Source organism: Diceros bicornis, unplaced genomic scaffold (genome assembly GCF_020826845.1).
Source record: "Diceros bicornis minor isolate mBicDic1 unplaced genomic scaffold, mDicBic1.mat.cur scaffold_526_ctg1, whole genome shotgun sequence".
Classification (NCBI taxonomy): Eukaryota; Metazoa; Chordata; class Mammalia; order Perissodactyla; family Rhinocerotidae; genus Diceros; species Diceros bicornis.
In genome coordinates, this window is record NW_026691394.1 from 30,059 (window position 1) to 41,900 (window position 11,842).

General features: G+C 52.0%; 1 protein-coding gene across 1 annotated transcript; it reads left to right on the plus strand.

The window, feature by feature from the left end:
* Positions 1 to 2,432: 2,432 nt before the first annotated feature.
* Positions 2,433 to 5,738, plus strand: LOC131403009 (ral guanine nucleotide dissociation stimulator-like). The gene is made up of 4 exons (XM_058537432.1): positions 2,433 to 2,580; positions 3,064 to 3,133; positions 4,643 to 4,711; positions 5,131 to 5,738. Exons 2-4 carry the CDS (start codon positions 3,092 to 3,094, stop codon positions 5,311 to 5,313), a joined length of 294 nt encoding a protein of 97 aa, XP_058393415.1. The 5' UTR covers positions 2,433 to 2,580; positions 3,064 to 3,091; the 3' UTR covers positions 5,314 to 5,738.
* Positions 5,739 to 11,842: the final 6,104 nt, after the last annotated feature.

Below are 11,842 nucleotides of genomic sequence, written 5' to 3' on the forward strand. Positions count from 1 at the left end.
GAGTCAAAGAGCTATGGATGGGTGCCAGGACCCCTGGGAAGCAGAGGGGTGGCTAGGCTGAGTTGTCTCCAAGAGACACATTCCATCACAGACCCATGTTAATCTGTCTCTTCTCCATATCCACCTCTTCTGACCATCACCTCCAGGCCCAAGACAGGAGGTCTGTGAGCAACCCGCTCAAAAACCGGCCTTTGCTCAATCCAGTTGCACAAGTACATGGAGGGTTGGGCTGGGCTGTGTCCCGGCCCTTCAGGAGAAGAGAGTCAGCAGGAAGAGAGTCACGACAGGCTCTGTGTTCAACTTGCTGGATGAGCAGGGGCTCATCCCCAGGATGGGAACGGGCAGGCATTGGTGCCTTGCATGAGAAGTGTGCAGGGAAAGGACAGGCCTCTGACTCTGTTGCCAAATTGCCTCCCCCAGTGCCATCTCTTCTCTGGTGGGAACCTGCCTGGACCCAGGGCAGGATTTCTGGGAACCCCTGCACTTTCCCTGCTTCAAGATGAAGCTGACATCTCTGCATCTCAGCTTGCCTGGCTCGGAGCTGGGGAGCCACGCCTACTTTCTCCAGCTCCAGCTGGAGTATCCAAGGCACATTGAGGCAGATCTGGAAGGTGAGAAGACTGCAGTCTGGGAAGATGATTTGAAGGATCTTCAAAGTCTAGTTTCCCTTAAAGGCAGTGGGGTCTTTCCTGACTTTGACAGGGACCGTGGAAGTCAGCTACTTGAGTGACACTGTTTCTTTCTCCTGCTGCAGTACCATCTCCAGAGCTCCCTCCAGCTCCAGAGCCAGAGCAAGGGCCATCTCCACGGCTAGATCCAGCTCCAGCACTAGTTTCACCACCTGTGCTAGAGCTGGAGCCAGTATCACCTCCATCAGTCCCTCCAGGACCAGAGCCACCACCAACATCAGCTCCAGCCCCAGTGCCAGCTCCTGAGCTGGAGCCAGCTGGACCATTGGCTCCAGGGAGAATCCTCACTCCACCTGGAGAGATAACAGCAGAGCCAGATCCAGCCCCAGAGCCCGCCTGCCCCTGGGATGTGACCAGCAAGAACCTGCTGAGGGAGGAGAAGCCTGACTTCTTGGAGTTCCCTCTCCGGCTTGTGGCAGAGCAGTGGACACTGATGGATGTGGTGAGCAGCGGGGCTCTCAGGGCCGGTGGGGTCGGCCTTTGCTGTGCCTTGAGCTGCCCCACACCTGCCATTTCCTGATCCAGAATCCCATGATCTCGGTCCAGCTTCCCTGCTTACCCTCATGTGACCTGAGCAGACTTCTTAATTCCCAAGCTTTTGCTGTCCTCATGTGGACAGTAGAGATGGACACTGAGAGCAGCTGCCATGCAGACTGGCTGTGCAGATGGACGAGGTGGAGCAGAGAGGACGTTGGGCAGAGTCTGCGCTTTGGTGGAGCGGAGCACACTGAAGTGCTGTCTTGTCCTGGGTAGTTCACTCATTTGCCCAGGAGGCCTCAACAGCCTCAGCACTAATTAAGCACCTCATGTGTACATGACTACAAGGCAGAAAAACAAAGCCCGTGGTTGTTGCTGCCTTGTAGAAATGTGCCACTGAAAGAGGCAACAGACCCTAGGATGGTCAGAATGGGTGGGAGATGCCCCTAGAGACGGTCAAGCAGGAGCCGAGTTCTGGTGCTTGGAGGAAGTGAGACTGTGCAGCGAGCAAATGCCACTTCCCTGCGCCACAGTATCATGTCCTGGGTCATCCTGTGCTGGGTGTCCTCAGGGGACACAGGCAACACCCAGGGACTCACACAAGCCTCAGGCCGCATTATCAGCTTCCTGAGCTCAGGCTCTCACCTCTGACTCAGCCTGGGACTGGGGGCTGCGGACGCTGAGCTGGGCTGTGCCAGGGCTGGGTGACATGCCCTGTCCTCCCCAGGAGCTCTTCAAGAAAGTGATGCCCCACGACTTCCTGGACTCCATCTGGTCCCAGTGTGACAACAGGGGCAATGAACACCTGGCACCCACCATCCATGCCAACACGACCCACTTTAACAGAATGGTCGAATGTGTCGTCACCACCTGCATTGGGGACCCGAGCATGATGGTCCAGGACAGGGCCAGGGTGGTGGAGCTCTGAATCCAGGTAACCAAGGTAAGATGTGGGAGGCCCTGAGAGCCCCTCTCTGGAGTCGGGGGAACTGCCCCTTCTCCTTTCTCAGCTCTCGTGTTTGAAGTCTGTGTTCTGAGCACTTGCACAATCCTTAGGCCCCTCCTGCCAGTGCCTCGATGACCTGACTCCTGGTCCCAGTGGTGGGAAGCTCACCCCTTCCTGGGCTCCTTCCTTGGCTTGAGCTAAAATCCTCCTCCTGGAAGTATTCCTCATCAGGTTCCAGCTGTGCCTTTCCTGGGTTCCCTGAGCCGCTGTTTCCTCCAGGACAAGAGACGTCAATGAGGCGACAGAAGCCAGAGGAAGCAGGGCTCCAGCTCCCTCTCACAGCTCATTCTCTTCCCTTCCCCAGGAATGCCAAGGCCTGAGGAACTTTTTCTCACTCCATGTGATCCTCTGGGCTCTGCAGGGCCCCTCCATTCAGCATTTAAAAGAGACATGGAGATGGGTGTCCAGGTGGGTAGGCCTCTCTCCATGCTTGTACCACCTGGGTGGACCAGACCCCGCACAGGGCTGGCATTGCCCTTCAGTCAGTTGGGACCTCCTGGGAGACAGCAAACCCTGGCGATAGAGTCTGACATGGTTGGAAGGCTTGGAGTCTTTCTGAAAATTTAGGCCAGTGGTTCTGCTTCAGGAATCAGTTTCCCTAAGTGACAGATCCTGGCTTGAGCCAAATTGAAGGTTTTCAAGTATTTTCAACAACAGAACTCTCTGTCCACATGAAATTAAGACTGTTTAAAACACATCTGCTGAGAAGATAAGAGAATGGAGGCCCCAGGTGACAATAGGAGAGCCCCCTCCCCAGTCCCAGACACCTCAGGGCTCAGAGGACACAGTGAAAACGCTCATCCAGGCTGTCTGGATCTTCTGGGTTTTCAAACAAAAGGAATTTACCCTCAAACCACTCCATAGTGTTTCTTTCCTTTTTTCCCTCCTCAGGAAGAACTGGACAAAACTTAAAAAGTTGATGAAAACTAGCCAGCGGGAGAGCAGGAAGCTGCTCAAGGAGGTGAGTGGAGGCTGGAGATCTGGAAGGAGGGGAGGTGAGGGGGGGAGAGACCAGGCAGGATGTGCTTTGGGAAGTTTTTCATTTAAGGTTCCATGAGAAATAACGGTCTGTCTTGTCCAGCTTGACAGGAAGCAGGGGGTATGAGCTGCAGGGGCTGGTGGGGACTGTTTGGGGCAGGACGCCTTGGTCACGGGATACAGAGGTGTCGCCTGGACTGTTCCAGGAGGTGAGGAGCTGGCAGAATGAGCAGGTCTCTGGCTTCCATGCGGACCCATCAGCTGGCCCTCTTCCTCCAGGCTGGTGGGTGGATGGAGTGGGTGGGGGTTCCTTTCTTCCTAAAGCAGCCCAGCCTGTCCTCAGGAAGCCAGGCTCCTGCTGCTCCTTCTGTCTTCACTGCACATCGCAGGGGAGGGCACTCTGCCTGCCCCAGGGATGGGCACTGTGAGGTCACACAGGTCTTGTGGACACAGGGGCTGCCCAGCCTTGGGCCAAATGGTGGATCTGGGACAGAACTGTGTGCTCTCTGGGACTGTGTGATCTAGCCCTATAGTGGTCACTGCTGACAAACCAGTGAGTCTCGCCCGGTGGCTTGTTGACAAAGATACACCCCAGATGGCAATGAGAATTATCGGGGAACCTACAGATCCTTAATGGACCTTCCTGAGAGGACATTAGAAGTTTCCAAGTGAAAAAGGATGCAAATGTCACCATTACACAGTGCCATGGTCACCCCCTCCACTGTCACTCAGATGTGGCACAAAGGGGTCCCCGTCCCCCTTGGAGGAGTTCTGTGCAGGGTTCATCCTGAGGGGATTCTAGGGAGCTGAGGCCTTTGGCATGGCCTCAGGTCCAGCCTGGTGTCAGAGAATCTCAGGGGGCTGGAAAACACAGAATCCACTTGGATAAGACTCCGAGACACCTTGTGCCACCCGATCCATGGCTCAGGCTGACTGAGGGCCTCAACACACCCCGAGAGTCAGGAGAACAGGACCTTGGTCAGAGGTGTGTCTGGAGGAGGAGTGAAGGCCAGGGGCCAGGCCCTTTGGCTGGGAGGTGGGGACGGTCTCCTCTGTGGGCCCCTGAGCAAGTCACTGCCCCTCTGTGGGCCTCGGTCTCCTCATCTGGGAAATGGAGGGAGATGATCTGTGGTGCAGGCCTCACAAGAGTGATGAGGTACAAGGGGGAGAGGAATGTGCAGGAGATTTGCGCTCCTCCTCCTTGAGGGGGGAGGGGAGAGTACTGGTGACAGTCAGATGACACTGAGTCCTCAGGGGACCCTGGGAGGCCTGGGAGTCCTCCTCACACTTTCCTGATAAGGAGAGAGGCTTAGGGGCCTGGGCAGGCCTGAGGGAGCAGAGGAGGGAGTGTTGGAAATGCGAGTGATCTAGAATCAGAGCACTCTGGAATGGGAGCAGCCATAGACACCAGATGTCCGAGGTCCAGGATCAGGGGCCTGGGAGACACGGGGAAGGGAGCATGGCCTCCCTGAGCCTGTCCTTGACCCTGCAGGACGTGACCTCTGTGTGGGCCACCTTAGAGATGGATCCCCAGGGAGCCCAGGAGAGACAGCAGCAGCAGGTGAGGGGGCCTGAGGGGGAGGGTGTCAGAGGAGGAGGTCTCTCTCCTCACGGCTTGAGGCCTCCCTAAGAGAGGGGTCCCTCCTCCTCCAGCCCAGCTCCTGGAGCCCCAGAGCCTGCTATGCCTGCCCTGGAAGTGACCAGGAGGAGGCCTGGGAGGGCTGGGCCCAGGATGAAATAGAGAGGGGAGGGGCAGGGAGCACATACTCTGGGATTTGACAAAAGCCGCCCCTAGGAGGTGACTGGGGAATTTGGGTGGTCCTGGAGGGGGCAACTGAGGGGAGGCCGCTGAGGGTCCTAGGCTGCTCTCTGTGGGAGTCTGTGGTGGGCAGGAGGCTGGGGTGAAGGGATTTGGGGGAGGGTCAATGGGGACACCTGAGATGTGGGACTCATCTCACCACTCCCACCCTGAATTCACAGGGTGTCGTCCCCTTCCTGGGCACGTTCCTCTATCACCTGAAGCTGCTGGACATTGGGATGGAGGATGATCTGGAAGTGAGTGAGCCTGGAGGTGGGGCCAGGGAGAAGTATCCTGAGGTTTGGGAGGCGATAGCCCTGCACTGGGCCCTGAGCTCTCAGTACCTGGCAAACCTTCTCTCATGAGAGCCCCATGGCCACCCCTGGGAGCTGGAGAGTCAGGCCCATCTTAGCAATGCATGAATAGACGTCCCACGTAAGCCCCCCACCAGGCTCCCTGGGCTGGTGAAGCTCAGAGCTGCCTGTCTGCAGAGCTGCAGGAGGCTGTGTCTGAGCTGCACTCAGCCTCCCCCTCAGGTCCTGCCCCTGGGGGAGTGCCATCAGCCCCTGCAAGTGAGGAAGAACTTCTGTGGTCCAGCTGTCCCTTCCTCCCTGAGGCCCCAGTCTCCCCATCTGTCATCAGAGAGGGTGTGCTACATAAGGTCTCTGGCCTCAGCTCCCCTGTCCCTCCTGCTCTGGAGCCCAGAGCCTGGCCCAGTGTCAAGTTCTCTTTGTGGAAGGTCTGCCCTCTGCTGGGCCCTGACGTTCCTGCAGCCTGAGAAGGGGTGGGATGGGGGTTAGTTATGGGCTTAGGGGGCTGTTTCTGATGGACATTGGCTGTCTCCCTTCCAGGGAAATCAGGCCAACTTCCAGAAAGGATGTGAGGTGAGCAGGGGTGGGGAGGGTGGGGAAGTGGATATCACAGAGCTCCCCTAGCAAGACATTCTCTGGCCTCATCCCTTGGGTCAGATCCACAAAGCTGGGAATCCCATCACGTTGGTGAGTGTAGGGGGGGCTGGCATCAAGGACATCTTCCTGGATGAGGAACTAATTCAAGCCAACTGTGAGAACAGGCAAGTCCTGAATGGAGTGGGAAGGAAAGAGGGTTCCCGAGTGAGCACAGACCCCAGACCAGATCCTCACTCCCCACAAGTCCCTGGCAGGGTTCCCCACCCAAGCCCTGTCTGAATCCTGTCCTTCCTCCCAGAAATTCAAAGTCATCAGGAGGATCCAGCTGCTCCAGCAGGCTGCAAATGCGTATGACCTGGAGCGAGAAGAACGATTTGGGGCCTGGTTCCAGGCCATGGAGCCCATCAGTGTCCATGAGAGGTGGGGGGGACAGGAGGTGGGTGAGGGCAGGGTAGACTCTCTCTGATGACCAGCTCCAGAGCCTGTGGCCTGGCTCGCTAATCAGCCTCAGAACTCGTAGCGTGGTGACCCATGGGGCACTGGGACTCAGCTGCTGGCAGGCTCTGGGAGGGGCACCTGAGGTGTGGCTCCTGGTAGCTCACAGGTCCACTCTGTCCTGTAGCTACTGTGTCTCCTGCCAGCTGGAGCCTGCACACCAGAAGGCGAGTAAAATGCGGCTCTTCAAGAGAAAGAGGAACCGGACATCATCCAGCTTAGGGCCGAGTGAGTGTTGGGACCAGCAGCGACTGAATCCAGGGGCTCAGTACAGCTTCAGGCTAAGCATGGGCCTGGATCCCAGCTCCACTGCTGACCAGGCCTGGGACGGGCCGCTCCCCTCTCCTCTCTGGGATTCAGTTGCATCCTCTGAAATGGGTGATGCTAAATGATGCCTCCTGCATCAGGGACAAACGGGATGCTGTTGATGGCCTCAGCACACGGCACAGGGTTTGGATCAGAGTGCAGGGGGGCAGGGAGGTGTGCCATGAATCTCGGGGAGGTACCCCAAAATAGTCTGTTTCTTCTCTTCAGCCGCCATGCATTTGGCGATGAGCCGTCACACTCTGGAGACCTCAAGTGCAGCTCCTCCTGACCAGCAGGGACACTGGCGCCCTCGGGGTGTACTGGGTCAGCTCTTCCCACCCTGAGTGAACGAGGACATCCTAAGACTTTCCCTGGTTTCCCCTAAAGCCCCAGAGGGAGGACACCACCCCCTCCAACTCCCTGAAATCTGCACCCCAGCGACTGTTAACCCATTGGGGAGGAGTGATATTATTTCTTTACTAGTAAATGGTAGATTTGACTCTTACATTATATCCTGTTTCTGTCACAGCCTGGGTGTTGTGGTGTGGTTCTTTCACTTCTTATGCTCATGTAAATGAGACACAGAATCTCACTTTCCTCCTTGAATTAAGAACTTGTGTTTGGTCACAGCTTATTGTATGTGGCAGAAGGGATGAGGGCCAACCTCCTCCCTGGCTACTGAATGAAACCCTCAAGTCTCCCTTCCTCAGAGGACAGGTGCATTTCTGTGTGGGTCACCTGGGCCAGGAGCAGAGACAGCCCCTCAGATCTCTCTGGATTTAGAGGTTGGAGGGACTTTCCCAAGCAGAGCAATAACCACTGAAATGTGGGTGTCTTTCAAATAGCACCTACCAGGACCATGTCCTTCCCCAGGACAGTGGCTGTCTTTCTACAGCTTTCCAGGAAGAAGGAATGTTTTTTGCTTCTCTTGTTGAGGTTTCTTTGATCAGATATTGGAACTTGCCATTTTCTTACCAGTCTCTGGATTTGCATCAACACTAAATGAGAAAAAAAATGTAAAAAGATAAAAGTTTGCATGTGTAACGGACAAGGACAGAGGAAGACCATGTGCAGATGGACTAAGGCCCCACAGGACATCCCCATCAGGCCGTCTCTAGGGCTCCCTATTCACCCTTCGCCTAGATTGGAATCCTCCTGGGATCCTGGCCCATGCTCTTGGAAGTCCTTTTCCCACTTGTTTCATATCCAGAGGGAAAGATTCATGATGCACCTTTTAAATCTACAACAGGACTTTGTTCCATAAACCTAACTGCTCCCAGTGAACTAGGATTTCCAACATCCCTGCACTTCCTTGTATGAGTCTTTTTGGGCAGAAATTCCCTAGATGGCCCCCAGCCTCTCTGTCAGAAACATCATGGCCATTCCTCCCCGGCTGGGCCTGATGGATCAGGGGTAAGCTCTGGTTTGCCAGTACAGTAGACCTTAATCCTGTCCACTGAATGACCCACACTATCCCTTGCTGCCCTGGGTGACATCTGGGCGCATGTGGTTCTGAGGTCCCTGGTCTCAGACAATCACTAGTTTACACACTCACTCGTGTTGTTACTGACTTGTCCCAAAGGGGCTGCTGGGCCTGAGGGCATAGAGCACATAGCCCCTGGGACGGCTGTGTTCTTTTCCCCAGTCTGTGCTGTGGTTATGTGGATTTGTGTTACAGGGCTGTGAAACTTTCCTGTTGGGAGTTTTGAAAGATGAGGCAGGAGAGGGGCAGGTATAGAAGTTGGTCCAGCAGGGGAATGCCACCAATCTTAGACACAACCTTACCAATTAAAATTCTGAAATGCTTCCCAAGTGGGTGGTTAACAGACACTGCTCAGAGCTCATGCCGAGAACCCACCCGACGACCTGGAGCTAAAGGGTTACCACCCGGCATTTTGAACATCATGCCCTGGAAACACCCTGTAAGACAAGGGCCATTGTCTTGAATTCCTTAGTACTTCTTCCCCCTCCTTTCTGAAGGCTGCAAGTGTCACCCAGGGTGGCCTTTTCAGTTCAGCCAGAAGCAGAGTAGAAATCCTGGTTCCCACAATCCAGGTCCTTCCTTTCAGGGCACTGCTATCCAGGAAAGAAAGAATTCACACATCCGTGTAGACAACACAAACACACACACTCATATCCCACCCAAATCCCAAGATGCTTGAACTACTAAGAGATTAAAAGTGACTTCAGAAACAGATCAACCAATTGCAAAAGAAGGGTTTCATTAAGATCCTGACTCAAATAAAATGTAAAACCAAGAAATAACCTTGACAAAACTGGGAGACTTTGGATATTGACTAGATAGTTGATTATAAGAATGACATTTTTATTTTTGTATGTGATAACGTTATTGTGTTTGTGTTCCAAAAATTCCTCATCTGTAAGAGAAACTGAAATATTTACAGCTGAAATGATGTGCTCTCAGCCATCTCCTCTGGTTAATTCTTGGGGTCTTGGTGTGAGGATAAACAAAGTCAGATGGTATAAGAGTTGACAATGTTCGAAGCAAGTAACAGGTTCACAGAGATTTATTTTTCTGTACTCTGAGTTTTAGAGATTTTTGAAAACCTTCAGAACACAAATTTGATAAAAACAGTATACTTGGTGTCCACATTACGCTGTTACAAATTAAAACATCACAAACATAAAGGAATGCGTCTCCTTCCTGACCTAAGGAAGCTCTCTCTCAGTCTGGCTTCTGTGAATGACCTGATGATGCCACCAATTATTCACTTATCACATGTTTGTTGAGTAATTCCTATGTGCTCTGTGCTGTGTGCAAGGCAAACACATTTCCACGACTCTGGATCTAGTGTGGGAAGGAAGGCAATGAGCCTGCTGCCAAGGTTCTCTAAGTGGAAAATAATGTCCACAGGGGGTATGCTCATTCTGGAGATTCCAAAATCAAAGCTACACAAGTTTGCCACGTAACAGATAAGAGATACTTAATTCATGATATAGAAATCACATATGTCTGAATTACCATGTGACCATGAAGAGAAAGACTGATGGATTTTATGTTATAATTAGATGCAAAATCATCGTGCTGGCCCCTGGCTGAATGGGTAAGTTTGGCATGTTCTGCTTTGGTGGCCCAGGTTCAGTTACTAGGCATGGACCTACAATACTCATTAGCAGCCATGTCGTGATGGTGACCCACACAAAAAGTAGAGGAAGATTGGCAACAAATGTTAGCTCAGGGTGAATCTTTCTCTGCAAAAAAAAAAAATTAGATGTAAAATCATAATAAAAATTTATGGAATCGGATTTAATATACATTCAAAGACAAATCTCATTCTAGTAGGTATCATCACTTCATTGAGTGTAAGTTCTAGAAAAACCAAGTGTAAGTTCAAAACACTAATTCCTCAGCTTCAATTATCCTATCAATTTTAATATAAAAAGGAGAAAACTCATGGTAAAGAAAAATTGAGGTTTACCATGAAAGGTCAAGATCATGATGGACGTTACAAAGAGATGCTGTGAGAGTCAAGCCTGTCTCATGGGGAATTTCTCAACGGCACCACTCTCCTTTTCTTCAGCACTGATGTTGCTTTCCTCACTGTGCTTTCAGGATGCCTTTCTTGGCTCCTTGCTCTCTCTGCCTCCCCGGCAATCTCGTCTGTCCTCGAGACCACAGTCAGTCTCTCCCATGCTTTTCTTCACTTTCTGTGTCTGTCTCCTGATATCTCTAGATGATACCTGTTGCCTGCAGAGGGTCTGTGAGCGACCCAGACCCATTCCTGGACTCATCTCTGCCCAATATGGACAGTGAGCCAGGGTGGGCTCAGGGCTGGTGTGCAGATCCATCGGCCCCTGCATGGTCCACGGATTCACATGGACCAGCCTGTGTGACTATTTCGAAGGTATTTGCGACTCGAATGAACTTAAGAGTTCTCCTTTACTGCTGCAGGCCTGGAGTTCCTGCAGTCTGCGGTATCCACAGACTTGCTGCAGCTTCTCCAGGGTCTGCTCCCACTGACTGCACCTGACCTCACCACCAGGATGGGAAGTTATTCCAGCAACTGGCCTCTGGAATATGCAGCTGCTTAGGCTTCAGGGTGCATAGATCTTCAGTTTTCTGAATGGGTTTAGTTTCATGATCTTACTGTTTCCACTATAAAGTCGGGGAATATTGTTGGAGCTTTCTCTTTCAAAACAAAATAAAATGTGAAATTTCAACAAAATGGAGGATGAAGACTACCATCCATGGAGAACGTTCTCTGTTCACATGGATATTCCACCCTCCTTCTCTCCCTGGACACATGTGTCTCAAATCACACTGTACATCACAATCATTGGAGGGTTTTTAAAACTCAGATTGCTGGAACTCAACCCAAGTAGGTCTGGGGAAGGAATAGAGAATTTTCATTTCTAAGAGGTGATGTTGAGCTGCTGGTACAGGGACCACACACGGAGAACAGGATTCAGTGACATCATCAAGCTGATGTGAGACAAGGACAGAAAGCTCAAGGTCATTATCCAGTGTCAAATCCAGACCAACTTCCCTCCGCCATCTTGCTTCAGGACGTTCCTCTCCGCCTCTCTCTGTCATGGTCAAGTACACACATGCTGGTGCCCCACAGCCCACTGTTATTGGGACACAGAGTTCCAAGCACTCCAGAGCTCCTTTCACTGCCTCATCTCTAATGACATTATTCACTACTTCATCCTTAGTCATTCACTTCCACACACCGATCCTATCTTCACCCAAAGTTCTCCTGCTCCCCAGTCAGTAATTCACAAACACCATATTCCCACCACAAATTTCCACATTTCCAGTTTTTACACAAAGAAATCCACTCGAAATAACCGTTCTTCAATAAACTAGATTACTCCAGTAGGAATATCTTCACAAACTTCTTTCTTTTCTTCTCCCAATCTTTTCTAGTAATCTCAGATTCACAGTCCATCATTTCAATCATCCACTGACCATACTCCCAGATACTTTATTGCCATCATATCCACCCTGCACACTTCAGATGATTTCAAATATCTGCCATGTCATGTTGACACTTGCCCTGAACAGAGAATGCACCAGGAGCCTGTGGATCAGAGAATCAACAGCAACCAATGGACCTATATGCATTTCTCTAATGCTTCCTGAATGCTCTGCTCATTTTTTCCATTTCTTGAGTTCCATAAATCTCTATATTCCGACCTCCTCCATATTTCACAGATAAAT